Below are 24,462 nucleotides of genomic sequence, written 5' to 3'. Positions count from 1 at the left end.
TGATGAACTGTGATGTCACAGAAACTAGAACACTGCTGGCAACCAACTAGTATAATATAGAATTATTCAGTTGTCTATAGTAACTGCAGCACAGTACAACCACTATGCATTTAAATCATAGCATGGCATAGGTCTTATTAGGTTATTGCATTTACCAGTACATTGCCACTAGTCCATAAAGTAATTTTGTCTTAAAGGTATTGTTAGATTCTAAGAGAAAATTATAACAATAAAAAGTACATGGGTTATCTTAAAATAAACCAGCGATAAAAAACAAATATATCTTTTTATGCACATATAAATGTTTTTAGCAATGATAGTTTTAAATACATGATTTCAACATTTCAGAATATTTTTCTTTCTTAATGGATGGAAAAGTTCAAGGAAATAAAAATATATTCCTTGGACAAACAAGATTGGTAAAATCTACAGATACGCATATTAAATTAAATATGCTGCAGCCTATTTAACTGTAACTGTTGTAAATTCAGCTTTGGACCTGACTCATTCCATGCATACTTCCTGCCAAATATGTGTGATATTCTCTGGCTTATGTCTGTTTGGAACATGGGCTTAAAAGTCTTGGGAGGAAACATTGCATTAGATTAATTCACTTGGGTTTGAGTTGAGAGAGCATGGAAAAATACACATATACTTCCATTGATCTCCTTGACCTTGTACATCCTAAATAGTTGAAGCCTATTACTGGAAATGTGGATGATTATTTTCTTTTCTTTTCAACTTAGTCTTCATTAAAAACTCCAAATGGGAAGACATTAAAGAGAAAATCACACATTTAAAGTAGGAATGCTTAAAGTTAGCATCCTCCTGGGATATGACTGAGTATTTTTAATTTGATTTTCAAAATGCTATAAAAGTAGACCCAGTTAGAACTTGAGCACGCTTTGGACCAATTTTAGTTGTCCTTCAACTGCTAAGGCTGTAAGTAGCAAAACAGTCTTCAGGAGCAAAGTGCGTAAGTTGTAGAGTGAAAGACAGCTCATTGGTGTAAGCTACATCTCATACATCAATGCCTCAAAGTTTTGCCTTTTGCTTTTATCATCACTTTTCCTTTTAACATAAACAGAAAAATGAATCACAGGGGCTACGTTAATGCAGACTGGGAAATTAAAGTTCTCCTATGTAACATTTATAATTTTAGTATTCTGAGTAAAGAATAAGGTATATACTAAGAATCACTTCCAGAGTAGATAGAGACCTCATACATTAGATTAAAAGCCAGCCATTGACTGTTGGGGTTAGAGTAACATTTTCTGGATCAAATACTTCAAAACTACCTACCATAGAGTTCTTTACAATGGTTCATAAATGATAGTAAAGGGAAAGCAGGTCTTATCTGTAGAACAGGTTTCGTACATACATCGTATTTTCTCTGCTCTTTCTACTGAACACTTTAAACTTTATACTTTTCCATTGAAAAATTACACTTCCAGTATAACCAAGGTATTCAGAATTTGCATTCTGAATTTTCTGACTATTGATCTTCTGATTTTTCAACCTTTGTCTTGCACTGTTACAAAGTGCTATGAGTATATGTTGCATTTTACAGAGGCAGTTGCAACAATTGCCTGTGCAGAACAGCATACATTGTGAAAGAGAGAAACTCAGTGGAATGATTGAAAGTATAGAAACTGGGAAGTAGAGAAGTTCAAGAGGAACATCAGGAGATGAAATTTTGACTCAGGATAAAATTAGGGAATCAGTGTGAAAATGACACAAAAAAAGTGTCCAAAGTAAGCTGTAAAGAAAACTAAGCAAAGGATGGGTCTTGAAACAAAGTGCAGACCAACATACAGACCTTGGGAGAAATGTAGAAAGTCTCAAAGAGATCAATCAGACTCTAACACAGGAAAGGAGAAGTTATGAGGACATCTGAGATGGTGATAATATTAATCAAGGAAATGGGAAGGGAAAAACGCTGGCCTGCAGCAAGGTAAGAGACAAGCAAACTCAAGTTAGGCAAAAATTTTATCATGTATTTTTAAAGTCTGTATCTATCCTTATCTATCTTCTGCAATTTCTGTTCAAACCCTATTCCTGATATTTCTTAATGGGATAGTAAATCACCTCCCTGTTGCTGAGACATGTCCATTGAAAGGTTCCACAGTTGAAAAGGCAGGAAAGGAAAAACAGAATATCTGTGTGCCATCAGAAAAATCATGATATTTCATGTTCTGTTTAGAGCTTGACTTTCTGGACTCATGTGATTTTGTTTGAAACCCTCATCCTAAACTTCTTTAAAAAAGCTTCTAACTCCTTATTTGCAATGACAGTTTTAAATATGAATAAAGGAATACATGAACTCAAATCACGTGAAAATTGTGGACCCTTACTGCTAGTTATGAGTGTTAATAACAACATTGATAAGAGATTTAAAATGTATTAATAACAAAATTCTCTGAAATTATTGAAGACAGGACAATAAATAAGCTTAAGTTGCAGTAAGGGGTAAATAGGTTGATATTAGAAAAATATTTTAAACTATGAGAACAGTTGACAATTAAAACAGATTATCTGGGAGGCTGTGGAAACTCTGTCATAAGCAATTTGTTAACATAGATTAAATTAGATAAACCCAAGCCAGTCATGATAGGTGTTTAATGTGACCCTGCCTCAGAGCTTTTGAGTGGACTAGATGACCTATTGATGTTCATTCCCACCATACAATTCTGTTGTTCTTAAGCATTTTTTGTAACAGTATTCTCATTTTTCAAACCTTTATTTACTGTTGAGTTCCTACAGCCTTCTTGGTCTCGTAAGAACTCCTGTGTTTTCTTATGTAAGCAAATTCTGACAGAAGAGACTTTGAAACTAATGTGTTCCAAATATGCCTTCAGTGTTTGGAAATGTTATGAGTCATGTAGAAACTGGCTGCTGATCCTCCAGGTATTTTTATTCAGGTACCACATTACTCTATAAAACACAACAAAAAATTAGGCCAACTTCTGCTCTGAAATGTCCACAACTGCAATGGGTTTTCAGTGAATCATTGGGAGATACACATATATAATCAGAGGAAGATTTTGGTTCATAGATGGAAATTATTGCTTATTGCTACTTACAAAAAAAAAAAAAAAAACCCAGTAAATTCCATGGAATTTTAATGATACAGATTAAAATAATTTCAATATATAATATTTAATATACCTTAGCAAAATAGAATGTCCAGATTAAACATTATGCCTATATTGACTGAGTACTCGCTCAGGTAAAGGGATGATGCCATTATTATTGGATCACACTTGGTATTAAGGGAATCATTCAAGATTTTAACAGTTTATCTGAAAGTGAACATTGGCCCAGGTTCTCTGTGAAAGCAAGCCTGAGACCATGAGCTACCCAACTTATTTATCTATTGATTATGAGAGATACCTAGTTATTGTTTTTTCTGTTGATTAGGAGGTAGGAAAACTATGATTACTGAAGATCATTTGCATTTGCTTCTCAATATTTGAGTGATGCCAAGAAATTGGAGATTTCTGAGATTTACCTTCAAATTTCTATGTGATTTTTGTGGAAAATATATGGAATGTGAGAAGTAGTTCCCTGTTCCAACACACCTTGACTGGTGGCTAGGCTTATTACAAGTGGTCATGTCAGTAGATATAGGTAATTCACCACGAACATTATCCATAAATTTATGCCTATAAATCTCTGAGCAGATAACAATTTCTTCAGATATAATTATTGCTTTGATTTATCTCCCAGTCTTTTACTTTTGCAATAATTTATTTTATAGGTTGATTATGGAGAGTCCCTGGATTTGTGGTATTTGCTAACTATATGAGTCATGTGTGGTCAGTCATAGGATCGTGCTGCTTTTTCATTTTAGATGAGTTTACAGACATCTCCAGAAAAAAACACCTATACAGGTAGAGTTCATTTCCAAGAAATACTTATGCATACCACTTTGGAATTTGATTTCTGGGATTACTGATGTCAGTAAAACTTGTTCTCATGAATCAAAAATAAAAGGAACAGGAATCATGGGCAAATTCCTACCACTGTTATTTTCAGACTAGCTACCCCATGCTGGCTATAATTCATATGTAAGGCATTTTGGACTACTTAATGTGGCATATCATACTCTTGTTATTGTCTCATAGAAGAATGACATTAAACTTGTCTGCTCATATAGACTATTAGTCTTCCTATAGAGATATTGAAGAAGCAACCAATTAGCTATATTACCTCTTCATGCATTTAAGAGAGTGTTTTCCAACTAAGGAGAACACTTTACTTCTTTCTGAGGTTCTGCCATTGCCAAATCCGACAACAATTATCATACCTAGACAAGCTAGGCAGCCTTTTGACCCGGAAAGCTGAGCAATGAGATGCTCTTATAGTTTTGTGAAGATGGCAATGACTGCTGTTCATTCCTTTTCAGATCTCCTTTTTCCACATTACTAACGTAGTAACATTCTGGAAATGACATGTCATTTCTAGCTTTTAATTAATATTTCTCAATTATTATTTATTTATGAAGATAACTCTCCTCTATCTCTGCTTGTCCTTTTCTTTCAAAGTTTCATGATTATTTCTGGCTGAGTGCTCCAAGAAACCCTGTGATTTTTTTAGAAACTTACTTTGACCTTTTTATATATGATGGAAAAGCTTTGTTTTTGCTTCTGGTTAAAATCTGGGATAGGGATCACAAAAAATAGATTTCTGTGTATGTCAGTTTTTAAACAACAGGAAAAAGCAGATGTTTATGCCATCGTCATATATATAGTATCTCCCATAGCTCAGCTTTGTAAGACTAAAACCAACAACAGCAAAAAACCTCAACATTAAAGCTAAAAATTGGGGTTGACACTCATGAACTCATGCAATTATACCTTTGTTTCTTACTTTTCAATAGGGTGAATGAAGGACAAAATGCCAACCTGAATTTTTACCAATAAATCTAAATTTCCATGGTTTTGTGGAGTCAAGTCATCAACTGAATACAGTTTATCTATGATTTAATAGCAGGGTAATCCATAATCATTCTTTTGTGTATAGTATTAAAAGGGAATGCTTTTTGCTGCCTCTAGATTAGCAGATTGAATTACATCCTATGGAATATGAAGGAGAAAGTGTTCCAGAAAGAAGCCAAAAGCCTAAAACCATGAGGGAAAGTTATTTCCATCACGCTTTAATGTTTCAGTGCTGCTAGTTACATTTAATAACACCTACTTTGTAAGATTTTAAGTTCTTGGCTACCTGGATATCTGTCAAGATGATAAATTGGAAGTTGTAGAAGTGGATAACATTGCATAAATCCTAATATAAGATTTTCTCCATGAAAACAAACATGGAAAAGTAAGCTTTTTCCTTTTTGCAAACTGTAAGGAAGAAACTTTGCTAAGATTCTTTAGAATGTAGACTAGTTTCTGCAAAAGATGAATGCAATTGTGTAGTACGAAATCATGCAAGTCTGCATCTCACTCATATGGAGCTTGACCAAAGTCAGTGGGAACACTTACATAAGTAACGGATACACCTTATCTGATGCAATAGTGGATTCTATACATAGCATAAATTTTTCTTTTGTTGCAACTATTCTTGGCTACAGTCACAGCTGTAGGCATTGTTGATGGGACGTGAAGTGGGGTCTTTTTCTGACCTCAGTCCTGTCCTATCTCAGTTATATTTTGATAATGCACTGTACTCTTCTGAATAACTCTGTCTGGCTCTAGGCACATAGCCTTCTAATTACAGGAATTTTCAAGCTATGCGCACTCACCTGTGAATCATTCTGAGTACTGCATATGTTTCAATTTACAGAGTGATATAAACTAGAAGAGCAGTAGGTCTAAAGAGCCCTTCTCTCAGCATTGACAGCTGGTATGGATGGACCCTCATAAGATCAAAAAGATAACAATGAATATTAAGTTAATCATAGAATCATAAAAACAATAAGTTTGGGAGAAACATCTGTACATCATCTAGTTTGACCCTCCACTCAAAGCAGATCCAACTTAAAAGTTAGCTCAGGGCCTCATCCAGTCAAGTTTTTAAAATCTCCAAGGACCTTATTTCTTCCTTCCATCCTAGTTCTGTTTCCTTTTAGCTTTCATCTTGAATGGACCACAAACATGAAATGTAAGGGCTGTAACCCAGTCTGAAATAAAGCACAAAAGAAACAGTCTTAATTCCATTAATAAAACCCCATGAGTTTAGCGGAACATCATTAAAATTCACAGATATATAATGTAAAGTTAAAATTCATAGCTACATAATGTAAAATATGTAAATACCATGTTTATAAACACAAGTAATTCTCATCAAATTGCACATGGTATATCAAAACTATTGATGAGAGAATATAAGGAATAGCAAAAGAAATTCATCATGTGGTGGCCACCACGTTCTGCCACAGTCCATGAGGACTCTGATTCTGATTCTCTAGTCCTGACTCTTTCAGCTTTTCCAGAAGGTTAACAAAATTTCTAAAACACTGTAGAAATAAGAATAAAATAGAGTTGTGACAGAAGTGATTTTGCATTCCTGCAAATTGAAAGTATCTCTACCTCACAAGGAAATTAGTACCATTTGTGCTAATATGGGAATACTGAATATCCAGTGCTCACAGCACTCAGGTGTGATGGCTGACCCTTAATTGTCTAATTCTGTCAAAGAGAATCTGTCTTCCCCATCACAGAAGACAGTCCAGGCACCTGATTATTGATTATTCACAGATGGTTTTCTCTCACTATCACTTGAAGTAGCAGGTTTACTTGGTATAATAGTTTACTCTACCAAAGTAAACTTTAAATTGTTTCTTGCCTTGGGGCATGTTGTTACGAGTAGTATTTTTTTGCTCACCGTGGTCAGTGTACACTGACCAGTAAATGTGTGTAGCATTAAGAAGTTAGAGAACTTTGTTATGCCCTAACAAAAATGTGATGTATTCAATTATGTGAAGGCTGGTGTTATTGTTCTAGAAAAACATTCAAATAGATTAATCATTGTTACATGGGTTTAAAATTACTTGGTCCAGCTAATACTTAAGCCATGAAAAAAAGGAAATGCAGCTTTCTTTCAAATAGCAAAACTGAGGAATATACTACAATGTTGAAATACATGAAAATGAAGCTGTCATTACTAAGGATTCCTAAGTGAAATACGACAGGAAGTAATAAAATGTACTTTAAAAAGTGTTGGAATACTATCTAATTATGAAGTCAAAGAGAGTAGTTATTCACAATTAATCAACAGGTTTTGGATTTCTAATGTTTTCTTTCTGTATGAGTCCGTTGTGGTGTAAGTAGTATTTGCATATACTATATATATATATATGTTTCAAATGTGGCCAGCTGTAAAACTGAACTATCATTCATGGGGGATGCCAACATTTTTTATATGTCTTCTTATTCTGACAAATTAAAGCCCATATTTAGAAGTTATGAGGTAAGATATTCAGAAGAATTTCTGGTTGGAAAAAATTAAAATGTTTCATCTTGATAGTTTGGGGTTTTTTACCTGAGCTATATTTTGCAGCTTCCCATTTTAAATTTCTGGTGCATAAATTTTCAGTAACTCTAGTCTTTGTGGAGTGCAAGTTAATTTTTGAGGCAGGCACTCTATTCTGTTCTGCTGCTCCATATAAGTACTGAGATATTTTTTCTCAGCAAGTATTTGTGAACAAAGACAATATAAGGATAGAAATAGGAAAAAAGAAAAAGCCCTGTGTTTAACTTATACAGAAACCTTACACATAATACTTTTTCTTAGATTTTTCATTGTGCAGTCTCGGTAAATAAAGCAAAAATATAGTGCTTTCAGAATTGATATGTCAAGTCATCTAGGGTGTTTCTTAGGATGTTAACATCTGTGTCTTCACTGGCTTCACCTGAAAGTGTTTCTGCATGGTTTCTTTGTGATTGATTGAAAGCAGTATTCTGTGTGAATAAAAATCATGTCTTTGGTGTTTGAGGTATTAATTTTTCTTAACTTTCAGGGACATGCCCTCCTTAATATATGACCTGTGACAAACCCTAAAAATATTAAAACTATTCAAAAAAATTAATTGAAATATTTTAAAAGGGGAACCAAAATAAAGCACAGAGTCCCTTCCTTTACTGTACACTGAATATGGACTTTAGAGGAATTAAAAATCTGCTTGTATGCTTTTCACATCAGAAACAATTCCCTTCAGGAAACTGTTTCATCTTTTCTCTAAAAATGTGGGTTTGATTTGTCAATGACAAAAGCTTGGTGGCTGGAAAGATTCAACAGAAAGGGTTTTGTGGTTTCCATGGATCTTCTGTGTAAATGCTTTTCGATTTTAAATGGCCCTCTGGGTTTGTGATTGAATACTTCTCTTAGACCAAGAAGATTTAATAATCAAAATGATATTATTTTTATTTAGTGTGTGGTTTCTTCGAGTCTTAAACAAGACTGTTTGTTCTCTCACTTTGCCTGAGGATACATGTTGCTCTAGCTGTGTGATTAGATTTTAGATACATGCAGTTGAAAATAAACCCAATTACCTAAATAGATGGAAGGTAGAAGTAGATTGTGATTAGCACATAATTGTAAAACCAGAGATGCAGAAGCCTGAAACACTAACTCTGTTTAATTTTGGTGATGTAGCACCTAATCCTTTTTCTCCTAATATTTTAAAGATGGGGGGTTTATTACTTTATTGGTAAAATCCTCTAAAACAGTAAGAATGCTTTTATACTTTGAAGTTTTGATATTTAAAAGCCAATAGAGCTATCTCCATGTATTGCCTGTACAACGACAGTATAAATATATCTTGAGTATTGTGGGTGGGTATCATTCAAGACTATGCATAGCATATGCTGAACAACGAGATGTAGTTACCATTGTTCTGTAAACTTCATAACAAAGCTCTTTATAAGGACATATATATTAAATATGAATCTATTAAATATTAAAAATATGTATGTTACACAGTGGCCAGATCATGTATAATTTTAAAGTATTTCTGAGAGTACTCTGTACAACAGTAAGCACTGTTATGTGACAGAAACCATCTGATGCATTCAGCAGTTTTACATACAATTATGTATGTAGCTGTAATTTTCCTTTTCATTGAAGGCAAATTTTTTTGGCAGAAATGGCAGGTTTTATGGGGCAACATTAAATTTCCTAAACACATTATTTTAATGGCCTGTATCAAACAGGCTTTATAAGATGCTTGATTGAAATGTTTCAGGGCCAGCAGAAGAGATAAAAATGCTTTTTAGCTTGTTGGAGCTGTGCTTTCTTGCTACTGTTTTTTCTCTGTAAGCAGTAACACCAACATTCATCATTTAAGAATCAGTAAACAAAGTAAAAATTGTGGTATTAGTGTAAAAAACATTTTTCAAAACCAGTGAATTTAAGATTCCTGTTTGTCTGCTAGTTTTTAAACCATTAAAGTTCACATTTTTCACATTTTGCCTATAATTATCTGTAATGGAAAAATGGAAATTTATTCTTATTTATATTATGATCTCCTTAAAGAAACTGTTTGGTTAAGTATGTGACTGTCGTTGAGACTTTCCTTGTCTAATAACTGGCTAGGCAACCTGAGATGGATAGAGATCATTAAGCTCCTGTAAGTTTCACATGACTTAGATGGGCAGGTGAATGACAAAGACAAGTATCTCAAAATGAGGGTGAAATGATCGAGAGATGGCATAACTATGGGAAAGATCTCAAGAGGACCTTGTACCTTTTTAGACACCAAAGACAATCGTAAGACAAAATCTGTAGGAAATCAGATTTCAGTTGTTTCTGTGCCCATGTAAATGTTCAGTAGAGAAAGCTGAAATTCTTTATCACCTGCCCTTTGGAACAGGGGCTTAATCTCACATCAAAAGATACAAGGCTTGCAAAAAATGTGCAAATTAACAATGTAGGTTTTGTGGAAATTCACATCTCTGAAGTATTTCTTGTATTTTTCTTCTAAACAATTTCAGCTCCCTCTGGCACTGTGGGGAAAGATCTTCCCCTTCATATAAGATCATTGATTTATATAAGTGAAAAAGGAAAAGAAGACATGAATTCAGAAGAAGAAAATTAATGTGTCCTCCCTAGAGATATTTCCCAGGAGTTCCTGTATTCTCTTTTTGTTGTCTGTTTGCACACATCTGTCTTGAATGCTCAGCTGAGCAAATCTAAGAACAAGCCACCTGGGTCTACCAGTACAGTCTCTATCTTCATGACATTGATTGCTTGGTCATGAATATCTTCTGAATCATTCTGTGCATGTACAGGGAAAGAACTTAACAGAAAATAAAACTAAGAGTATTATTCTCTAGAAAAAGGACAGTTTCACATATTACCTGTGAAACTCATGCAATCGAAATTATTGAGCTCTAAATTGGCAATATAGCTCATAATAAAAAATAAGGTCTCAGAATATCTCTTTTTAATACAACAAATAGATTTCATACCTAAAACCAAGAATTTACCAAGTAGTGAATAAATAACCTCTGAATAAACTCTCCAAAGGTTCTCCTCGTGTGGAAGTTGAAAATAATGTATTTTCAGATGATGTAAAACTTACAAAACAAGGACTTGACTGGTCCGCTTGAAATCTTAAAAAACTACTACAGAAGAAAAAGAATTCTTGACAAAAAAATTGTTGCCTACAAAGCAAGTAAGTGTCAAACTCAACAATGCATGAAACACAAGGGTATTCAGGGAGTTGTGTTGGTGATTGCCATAATAAAATACGGGATTGACATAAATTCCTTTTAAAAAATATGATTTCAAAATTTAGTCATATGAAAACATAGACCAGAACCCCCTATCAGTGACTTTCACAGCTGATCCAAATTAAAATATATTTCCTCCTGCTAGCCATTTCATTTGGTTCCTTTGGCAGGCTTAATGAAATATTACATCAAGTAAAACCAAAGAAATCCATATTTTCTATTTAAAATTCAAGGTGATTCTACTGTCAGTCATAAAACATTGATACTAATATAACATGAATTGAGTATTAAATATGTGACAATATAAGGGTACAGCACTTATTATCACTATCTTTGCATGCTTTACTTTTCATTTCACTTTCATATTATATAAAATGGCATTGTCATACATAGGCTGTTATCAGAATTTCTTGTCTTGATGAGGGTTGATAGGTTAATGGTTCTTTTCCCCCCTTTGAAAGGCAGAAGAACATCCTGATGGTAATTGACTTTCTAAAGGTGTACTGCAATGCTCGGTGAAGCAGTTGTGTTTGATTCAGTAGGCTGGAACTGCAAAATCATTTCAGCTAACAGCTCTATGCCAGAGTAGTAAAATGCCTGGAAAAATGAGGTAGCAATGAATTGCTCAGAACAAGAGTATCAGCCATTTTACTACCAGAAATTAACTGTGGAAACAGAATTGAAAGGCCTGTTGTGTTCCCTAGGGATAAAATGATTGCGCAAATAGAAAATACTCAAAGCACAGGTATTGTTTCTCTCCTATTATTTCTATCCAAGCATTAACATAAACAGTTTTCTCTCTCTGAGCTCCATGCTCTTTGTAAACTTTTTAAAATATAGGTAGATTCTTTAAGAAAGACTAATAAATATATTTTCTTTCTCATCAACACGCTGCTTAATATTTTACTTCCTTCCTTCAGAAGTACATTCAGCATGAGTACCTCCTTACCCTGACTTAAGTTATTTATTCATTAAGCCTAAGCAGGAGTAGAAGTCAATAGAGCTAAACTGCAGCATGGAATGCACTGTAAGAATCATCTCTCTCTGATTTCCAACAGCCCCCAAGGCATTCTGCAATAAAATAGGAAAAAAAAAAAAAAGGCAAGGTCCCTCTTGCTGCTTAGCTACAATGGCTCTTCAAGTTGGTCTAGCTCATCAAGAGACAATATAGTTATCTCTATGTAAATGAAACACCCTTCTCTGCCTTCTGAACATGCCTCTGAGCATTTTTTTGAGTTCTTGAATTCTTTCTTTATTTTTTTGGTATATTCATTTTTGTTTCTCTGTCCTCTCTGCTGGCTCAGACTGTCTTACAGGGTCATGGTAAAGCAAACTGTAACTGTACTGCCAGTCTGTAAATTCCTTTTCCTCTGCAAAATACTGAAGTAGCCATAAGGGCTACACTAGGCATGAAGGTTGTTAACCAAGGAAGTTGAATAGAAATAACTTCAGCACATCCTCTTGGCTTCCTCCACTAGCAGGGCCTGAACTCTCACACTGTCTACATGGCAGTGCATGAGACATCATCTGACATAGACGGAAAGGAAGAGAAGCTCAATATGACTATCTAGTGCAGTGGATTCACATGAGAGAGGCAAGTGTTTTTGAAGCCGTTTGATAGGTGAGATTTCATGTCTTCTGACACTGACTAACATTCTCCCACTTTATTGTCCAGGTTCCCATATTATGAGTCTCTAAGGGCAAATCCAGCAAAGTATTTGAACTCCTATCTCACAGCCAATTTTAATAAAAAAATAGAGCCTAGTTTTGTCAAATAGAGGCCTGGACATCTTTATGTTGAGCAAAAAAATCTGCAGAGACTTTTTTTAATGGCTTTGTCATTCATCTCTCTGTGCTTTAGTTTCTGCCTCTAAATGGAGAAGACTATACATATTCTCACAACAACATTATGAAGATTAATTAATTAATGTTTGTGAAGCTCTTAAATTGCAGTAAAATCTAGAAAGAAGGGAGATATATATAAATTAATCACTACCTGTCCAGTGAACTTTGTTCTTTCCGTGCTGAATGAGTGAAATGTCTTATGGAAAAACATGGACTTTGAACAGGCAGTTAAAAAGACTAACAATTTTGCCACATAAAGGTGCTAAATAGAATTTTCACACAACTCTTAATTCTGCCATTATTTACCTTTTAGAGTTTGACTTGCAATATTAAGTTTATTTTAGCATTACTAGTAGATTGTTTTTCCTTTTTTTTTTTTAGTGTATTCTCCATGTTTATATTCTACTTTGCAGACAGGGAAAAAGCACTTAAGAAATATAGGCTATTTCTCTTCAGCAAGGCCATGAAGAAAAAATAACATGGTATTTGTAAATATGTTCATAACTCCAGACTATCTGTGAATAGGATTCAAATTGACAGGGTTTTTTTCTTAAATGAAAAGTGTATTTTCAAAATCCCATCATTTCTACAAAGTCGTCTTTTTATTTTATCAGAATTCCCAGGAAAAAGGACCATGAAATTATGTGATGCATGAAAAATTCAGGAAGAATAATTTGAAAATCAGGCTCATAAATTCAGCTTTCTACAGAGCAGCTACTTATCTGTCTGCCTGCCTGCTGGGTACTTGAACTGTGGCATCTGGTTAGCTCAGAAGTTAATGACCATTTTCTCTATGGATTATTTTCACAAAGATGTTAAAATCAAATCCCAGCTCAAGGAAGAATAAAGGGGAAAGCCATCTTGCTGTGACTCCTCTTTTATTTTCATGTTTATTTTGCAAGTGGCTAATAGATTGACATCTCTTCCTATATGAACTGCGCCCTAGAAGTAGAGCTAAACAGATGAATCTTTTATTGTACTGAGGAAAAGGAAAGAAATTAATGTTTCACTAGTATCTTTATATATCTAACATGTACCTTGCTAGACTTGTGCATGCAGAGAGGAATACTTTTAAATATACATACAATTTAATCAAGTAATGTCTGCAATAAAGACCATTTGAAGCTATTAAATCACTTCCTGATATGTCGCCATTCTGCCAACCTCTGCAGAAAAAAACTTAAAATCAATCTTGCATTACACCCACAAAGCCAAGGTCTGGTTCTTTTTGCAAGAATTCATTCCAGAGTCAAGGTTCTTAATCTGGAAACAGTTTTGGACTAGAGAATAGCCAGACAGTCAAGCAAGAAATTAATCACTGCGTAGAACTCTCCTTTTACTTGCTGACTTACTGAGTAATATTTATGGAAATAAACTTGGAAGAATATACTGTATGTTAAGTTAGCAGAATGGATGCTACCTGCAGGCTATTGCAGTCATTCTTGCTGACATTATCCTGTTTCTATCAGATTGGCTATGTAGCTCCCAGTATTTTGTGATAGGGTTTGCCTTACAAGAGGAGTTCTTGCTGAAAGGAAGCTGGAAAACAGTAAGCCATGATGTCAACAGAGGGACATCACCTCAAGCAGTGTCTGCTGCTCTGTTGGGGGTTTTTTGTGTTTATGTCAGTGCATGTAATAAAAAATATTGTACTTATTGGTCTCAGGCAGCTGCAGCGGGAACTTAGGGGTTCCCTTTAATGTTCAATGAGGATGGTTCCTCCCCCCACAAATTACTGCACATCATTTGAGCGCGTCTGCATAGCCTGGTTTTCAGGCCGTAGGTGTTGCTTGCACTGCAGCAAAGAGGTGCAAGCGCAGCATGCTGAGGCCTACCAGGCTAGCTTTAATCTAATTAGCTTGTATAATAATGTTAGTGAAGATGTGCTAGAATGAGCTTCAGTAAATAAATGTATGCTGATGTGAAAGCCTGCTAGGAATCATCAGGCCATCCCTGGGTGGCCAGCAACAACAATGTACAGATTTTAAAACTCTTCCCAAGGGCTATTGAAGCAACAGCTTGGCAATTGCTTCAAAGCCCCAAATCACCCCACAGATAGTTTACAGTTTTCCCTGTAAAACAATTTTAATATATTATATAAATCAATCGCTTGTCAAGATCACATTTTAGCTGCAAAAAGTTTTAATTTCCTCCCTGCGGTTTCCCAGTCTTTAAAGATTTGCATGCGTGGCTATCTCGACTACAGCCAAACCCTCTGACTTCGCTGGCTCCATCATAACAGTCACATCTGTCAGAGCAGGGTTCTTCTGTCTTCTTACTGCTGCCTACAGAGTTTCATTACTGGTAGCCTGACTATCACTGTTTGCGTTCTTGAACGGTAGAAGAGTAACACAAGTAGATGAAATTGGCTCTGGGTCCTGAGTTATTGCATGTTCTTTTGTGAAGAGGAGACAGCTCACTGGCTTAAGGAGAAAAATTAGAAAAGTAACTTGGAAGTAGAGAAGGCAATTGGAAGACAAAAGCTGGTTACTGAACCAAAGGACATAGACCTTTAAAGCTTTAAAACCAGAAGATAGTCCTGAGAGGGAGCAGTAAATGTAAGTTAGGCAAACAGCGTAGGAAAAAGATTGATCATTATTTTCAAAATAAGAAAATATACTTGAGGGGGGAAAAAAGATGGTTGAAAAGCACGTACTTGTTCAATCTACAAGGTTCATCCTTGTACTGCTTATTATACTGTTCTGTGAATGAGCATTACTTTTGCTCTTGTATGGCTGAGAAACACTGAAAGTTGGCTGCAGCGGCAAAAGCAGCAGAGCCCAGCATCTCTCCAGTTACAACCCTTAAACTCAGACCACTTTAACAGGTCTGGAAAATCTGCTCTGTGTATATGCCCAGGCAGTGCTATGCGAAATACCAGTGGACATTAGTATTAGGGCTGCACAGGGAATAGCGCACACAGGCTCCTCCTCCACAAGTCAGGCTTTGTAGGGAGTAACAGGCAGACAGTCACTAGCAAGGCTTAGTGAATACTGGGAGGGAACTACCCTAACCAGGGGATCCTTCAGATAAGATTATATTCTTCTTGCTTCTTCTGAACTCACAGAGAGGCAACAGTCTTTCTTGGGCTTGGAGACAAACTCCTGGATGCCATGATTTACCCAGTCCCTTCATTTACAGTAATAGAGAGGTGCCTTGTGTTTAAACATAGGATGGGAATTAAGAAGTCCCATTCTGAAACAGATTTTCTCTGTGACCTTGAACACTTAATTTCTCCTTGCTTGTTTTCTCATCTGTACAACAGGGATGATAATGTTTATTGACCACACAGGGGACTGTAAGGCTAAATTAATTAATGTTATAAAGCACTTTGATTCTCTTAGATAAAAGGTTTTCTAGAAGTATGAAGCACAGCTATTTATTATCTGTATTTTCTTTACTTTTTATTCATGCCCTATGAATTCTACTTCAGCTTTTTCTTCAAAATTATTTGTCCTAATCATCTCATCTGGGTGAAAAAGAAAAAATTGATAAGAACTAATGATTGCATAGAAACTAATGTTTGGAAAGATTGGTCTGAATTTTATAATTTTAAGTGTACTTCCTCACAACTGACATGTATATAGATCTTCTTGAACAATGTTTCTTGTCTTTGGTGACTTTCCAGTGTGGTCTTTTCTCCTTTATACACTGTTTAAGGTATACACGAGCCCACACAAATGGGCAAGAGTATGCACTCCTGCTCTTACAATTTAACTTCTATTTCGTTGATTATATCTTCTGTTCGCTCTATTTTAATCCCATTTGTCTCTTGCTGACTTTTCCTTTATTTGGCAGATATTTTTTTCCCTTCCTGTCATTTCTATTTGCTACTGTACTTTTTTTTTTCAATGAGACAAGGCAGGCAGTGTGCTGTGCTGGATATCAGTACAGCGCACCTCGGGTACACTGAAACCATTTGACTTCACCTTATGTCATTCCTAGAATGTATTTTCTTTCTCTTAGCAATGAGCCAGGACAGGAATTTGGCTAGATTTTGCCACATTTCTGAAGCACTGTGTAGCTAAGTGCTTCCAGAACATCTGATGCTACTGTCGTAGCGTTCAGCAGCCTGCTGAAAGTGTGAGATACGAAGTAGATTATCTAACACCCAAATACTGGCTTGTATGAGACTTTAGACAAGGATGTGATTTAAATGTACATATCCACTCTGTAAAAAGTCGTGGCACTGCAAAAAGTGAAATTATAGGTTCCATTGTAGGTAAATTCTATGGTGTAATCACTTCAGATGAGTTTGAAGTGCAGTTTCCTATACTTGCTTCTGTATTCCTATTTTTCTGCTCCTTACTATTTCTTAGATAAATCGGGATTAACTTTTCTATGCCTCATTGCTTACCCTAGTCATTTCCTGAATTTCAAAAATGTCATTGAACATGTCTTTGTTAAAAGTAATAATAAGCTATTAAGCCAGCTTATTCAACATGCTGAAGTCAAAAGATATGTACAATCATTAAACTGCAGTGAATGAATGGATTGTAAGGAGGCAGCTTGTTCATTGGAATTTGTTGAGCTCTACAGAATAAGCCAAGTTTGAAGAAAAAATATATATTTAATGACTTTGAAGTTATAAAATCTGAAGGGGGGTTTTGATGAATGTGGAGGATGGTTTTCTCTGCTCTGTTTACAGCTTAGACCATTCGGACAAAGATTGACCGTAAATGTTAACACAAAATTTTCTGAGGCCTGGCCTCTAATTTGGCTTTGCAGGGAGGTGCGGGAAAGAGGTTAAGAAATTCTAACACTAATTATGGGTTTGATTTAAATGCCGATTTATTTAATCTTGCTATATCTCTGTTTCTGTAAAAATCCTGCCTTGCAATGACTGTGACATTTCCTGATATTTATAACCCGTTTTAGAAAACTAGTGGCCAGATTCTCATCCGAATGTGTCCAACACATTATCAGGTTCTTCTTAGTCCTGATGGACAACATAATCGCAGTGATTGGGAAGCATCTGTATCCCTGCATACTGTTTCCCGCACCAGAGGAGTGGCTTGAAAGGAAACTATTTTTTTCTACTGACAGTAGAGCATTGGTTAAACCAGGAAATGAGTCAGGATGTTCAGAGAGCCAGCTGAGCTTCTAGGTGCAGTGGAACATTTTCCCTTTTTATCACTGAGCAGCATTCCTTCCAGCTGTAGCCTCACATACACGGGGCCAGTGGTCTCCACCTCAGAGACCACAGCGGTGGAAGTGCTGTGCTCCATGCATAATTTTGTGTTTTGCTTATATAAATGGAAAATGTGATGATGGTTTATTTTGCTGAATTTGGACACAGGAATGTAGGATGCCAACTTCACTGAGACATCCCCTAGGACTTTAATGTAGCCTAATGATCATACATTGGAATGACTGCTGCTTCCAAGTAGTTCAGTGGCATTTAACTGGTTAAAGGGGTTTGTAACTATATGCTTTCAATCTTCGAATACAAGTCTTTACAGAAAGATTAACACTTAGGTTAACACTCTTCTTGGATATTAATGAGATCTTGCTGAAGTCTTAGAGGCCCTCACATTTTAATACATTTGCAAGACTGGGTACTGAACAAGTGAAGGAATGTGTGGTGTATGCAAAGGGATATTCAATCCTCCCGATTTCTCCAGATTACTCCTCTGTGCAGAAACAAAACATTTTGCCAAGTAGACTGCCCCTTTTCTCTTTGCCTAACTGAACTCGGGGCTTTTTGTCATCCAGGAGTTAGGAAAATGTTTCTGTGATTTCACTGTATTTCCCTGCAAACATTTTCAGGTTAAAGTGAATACAGCTGCTGTATCTGGACATTTTTAATTTATAATGCTTACATATTTAATAACTATTAATATAAATATCTAGGTGAGTGGAATAACTTTATTTGGGATGTAGGCTCCTTCATTAGACAAGGTTTTGTTCTTCATATGACTGCAATAGTAACTACATTTACTACAGATGTAAATCAAGATATTGTTAAAAGTGGGTCCATATAAATACTAAATATTAAGCTTTCTGCTGTTTGCTGCATAAAGTACAGTGTTTATTGTGATAATACTTCATTCTTTGCTTTTTTTGGTTTTAGGGACATTCATGTTTCAGCAATATTGTATACTCAAGATACTTCAAGAAGGTACAATTATTTAAAAAGCAGTATTCAACTACAAGTCAGGCAAATTAAAATACCAGTTATTATCTCTCAACAGATTTTACCTGATTAGTGGCGGAGTTCCTTTTATTATATGTGGGATTACAGCAGCAACCAATATCAATAATTATGGGATTGAAGGCAATGCACCATAGTAAGTATAAACTATTATAAAACTTTTAAGGAAAACATACTCTTTTTCTTCTGCCAGTAAATGTAACTGTCTTCATAAAGGGTACAGACATGCCATTTGGGATGACATTTATTATGAAATTTTGTTAAATAATAGCTATGAAAGAGCAATGTCTTAATCTGGGACTTGCTGCTTCACCTCTACAAATGTGACTCCATTACGGTCAATAGAAACTCTTTTCATTTACAGAATTACTCCTCATTTACATCTGAATAAGTGAAAGGATATTAAAAATACCTAATGGATAGCATATTTAATGGACCCACTAATTAATTAAATACTTTCAGTCATTATCTACCTTGAATTGATACCCTTCAGGTGACTTATTTAAGGTAATTTACAAATAATTATGGGGAAAAAAGGACAAGTAAAAATCCCTCCTCCCCCACCTCCACCCCCATCCCCGCCTTAAAAACTAATTAGTTTGGATTTTCACCACCTGGAAATTTTCCAGCCACAATGTCTTGCCATCCTGACATAGCCCTCCAGTGTACTAGTGTGTTAGTGTTCAGTATACCTCCACAAGCTGTCCAGGCATCACATTGTTATTAATTCTTGGCATGAAACATGAGATATCAATAAAGTACAATAAGTCTTTCCATAAAAGTGTAGCAGAAAATTAATCAGACTGCAAAGTTAAATACATTCTGTGTAAAAGATCAGCATGGCAATGACTGGCACACTGATGGATATATTACTACTTTGCCAGCACTAGTACTCTGGAGGACATCACTCTTAGTTACTGCTTTAAGCATCTATTGTAATATATTTGAAACTAGTTATGTTCTGGGTAAGAAAAGTGGAAACAAAGGAGAATGGTTTGTAAGTGAGCATTTGGCTCCTTAAAGGCATTTTTATAGGTAATTGAAATTTAAATTCTGGTAATAAATTAGTACATACCATGGCTAACTGTTTGCTCTGCCTAGGGCCCAACTCATATTCATATATTTATTCAAACTTATCCAATTAGACAACCACTTATAATCAACAGTATATTAAAAGACTCAATTATTTATGTTCATAAATGTGAGACATTTTTCTTTTTGGCACAGTGATAGAGGTTATACTTCTTTAATCATGTTCATCATAGCCAATCAATACCTGGTACCACAGTCTGTACAAAAAATAAGGCAGAGGTGAGGGATGGCTGTATGACTGAGTGAAAAAACAGCTTCTAATTCAACAAGAGCATAGTGAGCTATATGCCTTATTCATTTTTAATAGTATTAGTACAGTAAATGTAGATGCACAAACTTGAACTTTTTTTATGGAACTGATTTTTTAAGTGATCCACACCGAGGTTCCACTTGAAATAAGAGCATCCCAAGAGACTGTTCCACTGGGGAGCATTCCATTCTCCACATCAAATATTCATTTGCATTCAAACGTACTTCAAGTATTCATGTAGCTTTGTGCTCTCTGCTTATCCAATTAAATATAGGTGGTAACTTACCTATCTTTTCACAGATATCTTTCAGGGAATCTTCTCATGTGCATGTCTGACAGCAAAATATATACTACTTGGAGTGTTTCTAAGCTCATTAATAAATGTGTGTATGTTTTTGTTTAACGTTCTCATTTTAAAAATTTAAAGTAGTTATGCTGCAGTTTCTTGTGATAAATACCTAGTGGGACTGCCTCTTTTTAGCTGAGAGGTTCTCAGCCTGGGAGAAAAATTCATTCTGCCCTTTTTATAGTAAGTGGTAGATGATTCCTGGCTTGACAATAATGTGATATCAGAAGGTTCCTTGCTGCATTGGAGGGATTGCAACCAATCACACATGCCTAAATGAGTATGAAGTGTCACACAGTGTCACTTTTAGAGCTGGAATGGATCTGGGATGAATCATGACAGATCACCTGTTCTATCTTTCTGACCCAGTGGGAAATTAGCTATATCCAAACCATTCCTGACAGTTATTTATCTGAGGTGCTTTAAATGCTCTAATAATAGATACACCAAACTTTATTCCAACAGCTTATTATCCTAATTATCCTAACAGCTAGGAAACTTTTTGAAAATCTAGTTTAAATCTTTCTTGCTGCAGTTTAAGCCCATTACTTTTTGCCCTAGTCCAATAGATAAGGAAAGTCACTTATTCCTCTTTCCAGAAATCCATGCAATATTTAGAATATGAGAACGTAGCAACACCTGTACTAGCTTATACCACCAGCTCAGTAGCCTGTCTGTAACAATAGCTAAAAGCAGATCATACAGAAGAGTAAAAACGAGGCAAATATTCATTCTCTCCCTGACCCAAGTTCTCCCAGTTTCCATCTGCGATTCCATTAGCCAAAAGTGTTTTCTTCTCCCATGTTTTTTTGATTAGATCATTCATCCTCAGGACAGTCCTGTTAGACTGCTACTAAATTATGCTGCTGACTGAGGCTTATTCAACTCACACTGGCCTGTGAACTACTTTAAGCTGCTCTAAAACAGTTATGGTTATATTATCTAAAGCCTAGCAAATAATGATCCATGCTACAATAATATTATGCTACCAGTGTATCACAAAGAGACCATCAATTTCCTTAATTTTTCTGAGGACATTCAAATTGATGCAAATTAACTCCCAGGAATTTTAGAAACAGTGGAGAATTCAGAAATGGCATATATCTCTTGGGTCCACTCACTGCAGAAAGCAGTGACTGTTCAACTGGAAGTCTTTTTTCAGCCTCTCTTTTACTCAGGCTGTTGTCTACTTTGGCAACAAGAAAATTCTGTAAGAACAATCTTCAGGCTTAAGAGTTTGTATCAATGTTCATTGATACAAACCATTGAAATCTGTACATTTCTATTGCTCACACAGATTGTATAAACTATGCCTCATTTTCTTTTTAATCAAAGTATTAGCACTGACATTTTTAGTAGTAGAAAAAGGGGTTGACATAAATGATCTTATACTTCACTGCCATTCTAGATTCTAAACTGACCTACATTTCTTGGAAATTTTCAGCTTTAATATCCTGTAAATTATTCTAGACATTTTATTCTATTAAAAAATACAAAAATGATGCCTCAGCTTAATTGATACTGAAGACACACTCCCTTTCTCCACAGTGAACATATCCAAACTTCGGAGGCACTGTTGGGTTGTGCAAGTTAGTCAGAAAGCCCAGTTTCACATCAGCCAGTTGTACACCACATCTAACATGGGCTATAGAGTGTTCTTGACTCTTTTTTTTGTTGTTTTCAGTTGCTGGATGGCATGGGAGCCTAGTCTCGGTGCTTTTTATGGGCCAGTAGCATTCATTGTGCTAGTCACCTGTGTTTACTTTCTCTGCACATATGTGCAACTGAAGCGCCATCCTGAACGCAAGTATGAGTTAAAGGAAAAGACAGAAGATCCGCAGAGAATGCCAAGTAGTGAGGTGGGCCATGGTCATATTACAGACTCTGTGTCCGTTCCCCAGGCAACCTGCTCCATGATTTCTTCCTCCTTGTTGGAAAATGAGCATTCATTTAAGGCTCAGCTTCGAGCCGCAGCATTCACTCTGTTCCTGTTTACTGCCACTTGGACATTTGGAGCACTTGCAGTATCTCAAGGTCATTTCTTGGATATGATATTTAGCTGTCTTTACGGAGCCTTCTGTGTTACCTTGGGGCTTTTCATCCTAATCCATCACTGTGCAAAGCGAGATGATGTGTGGCATTGCTGGTGGTCCTGTTGCCCATCTAGAAGAAACACCTACTCTGTCCAAGTTAATGTGCGCCCAAAGGTTAATGTCAACGGTGACTCTCAAGTTCATGCACCTTGCCTTCAGGAATCACCATGTCCCAACAAAACAGCTGTGTTTAATCATCCAGCGGCTGGCCACTGCAAACTTACTAACCTACAAGCAGTTCAAAATCATGTTAACTGCCTTTCGCCTGTGACACCATGTTGTGCAAAAATGCACTGTGATCAGCTACTTGATGATGAAGCTCACATTCATGTCCACAACGAGGGAACCTTCAGACCCAATATGCACATTCACAGATGTCTGAAAGGCAGAACTAAGCCACGTTATTTCAGTCGGCATAGGTCTGCAGGTGAAAGAGAATACGCCTATCACATTCCTTCAAGTATTGATGGCAGCATCCACAGCTCACATACAGACAGTCCCCACAGTACACATGATAGCCAGTCAGGTCACAGACGGGCCTGCTGCTCAAAAAGCGATCCATATCCTACTGTCAACCAGCCCGAAAGTAGCGACGCAAGTACTGTAATATATAGTTGTGCTAAAATGCCAGAAAGTGACACTGTGCACCATCCAGCTCACTTTGAAATGCACCCACGGACACAGTCATTGCCGTTTAATACAACGAATCACAATGGAATTCTCAAGGGAAATGTGCATGAAGCCATGATATACAGCTCAGATAGTACAGGAAATATCAAAACTGGCCCTTGGAAAAATGAAACTACTGTGTAGTTCATGGGCCATCATAATGTGGTTTTTCCCCCTAAACCATTGTTATCTTTGTTTTTATTCCAAATTAGATAAGATGACATATTTGTGTAGCTCATCAGTAAATTGTACAGCTTTCCCATCTTTATTTCCATTTTCTTAATAAGAGTCTAAAAGAGAAAGGGATTGACAGTTTTAAAGTGAAGTTATTTTTAAAAGAAAGTTGTACAATTATTCTGAAAGATAATTAGAAAATGAAGTCTAGACAATTGAATATGCGAGGCAATATCCTTTTGTTACACAGAACAACATTTCTTTAGAAATATGGCATTTTCATTCATTGTTTTCACTTTTGTTCTGTAATAACTTCAGACACTTTTTATAAACATATCAGCATCTTAAACTTTTACTTATTTATTTTTGTAGCAAAATATTATTACTGTGCCATGGATTTTAATCAGAAGTGACTATGGTAGAAATAATAAACAGGATTTTATAAAATTACAGCTTTTTAGACCTACAAAAGTGATACTGCCTCTAAAGATCTTCTGTAGCATATGGCCTGTGAAGTCGTGTAATGTACAGTCTCTGTTCTGTCCTTTTTCTTGTTGGAGAGAAGTGCTAGGTAATGTCTCTGTTACATCTATGGTGCTGTATTGGTTGTATTTTGCATGACATATGTCAGGGTATACCATTTGCTGTGTTCTAGTGTTACATGTGTTAAAAAAAAGAACAAAAAAAAGTGTTGTACAAGGCTGTGAAAAACCCTATTGATATTAATCTAGAGCAGTATAAATCCACAGAAAAAAAATCACTCTGCACTAGTTTAAGTGGCACAATCCTTTGTATAAGGTTATATGATAGCTTTGATAAGGGTCCACTCTAATGTCTTTACAGAGCATGCACTACTCATTGTATGTGACACTGCGCGGTGTAATAGCAATTATCTCAACAAGTTTTACACTTCTTTGTAAAGTATGCCTTTTGAACAACTCTGTAAGCTGTTTCACGATAACCTTTCCACATCTGTTAAGGTAGAGCAGTTTTATCATTAACTCTTTGAGGACTACAGTTATTTTCTTAAAATAGCTTATTCTAGTTCAGAGACACTGTATATATGATATTGTCTATTTAGTTACATGATCAGTGTAGTCCAGAGTTGTCAGTACAGAGAAAGTTCAGTCATTTTCCAGAAACACACCTTCTTAGAGTCC

At 35.8% G+C, this 24,462-nt stretch overlaps 1 protein-coding gene across 2 annotated transcripts in view; it reads left to right on the top strand.

Moving 5' to 3' along the window:
- Positions 1-23,426, top strand: part of LOC104264621 (adhesion G protein-coupled receptor A3-like) — a 285,940-nt gene extending 262,514 nt beyond the window's left edge. For both annotated transcript variants that reach the window (XM_059821160.1, XM_059821161.1), the window contains 2 exons: positions 18,719-18,814; positions 22,051-23,426. In XM_059821160.1, the coding sequence (XP_059677143.1) occupies positions 18,719-18,814; positions 22,051-23,272 (1,318 nt within the window). In that variant the 3' untranslated portion in view covers positions 23,273-23,426. The remainder of the gene's footprint in view (positions 1-18,718; positions 18,815-22,050) is intronic.
- Positions 23,427-24,462: the final 1,036 nt, after the last annotated feature.

The sequence above is a fragment of the Gavia stellata genome, chromosome 9 (assembly GCF_030936135.1).
Source record: "Gavia stellata isolate bGavSte3 chromosome 9, bGavSte3.hap2, whole genome shotgun sequence".
NCBI lineage: Eukaryota > Metazoa > Chordata > Aves > Gaviiformes > Gaviidae > Gavia > Gavia stellata.
This window is presented reverse-complemented; position numbering and strand designations above follow the sequence as displayed.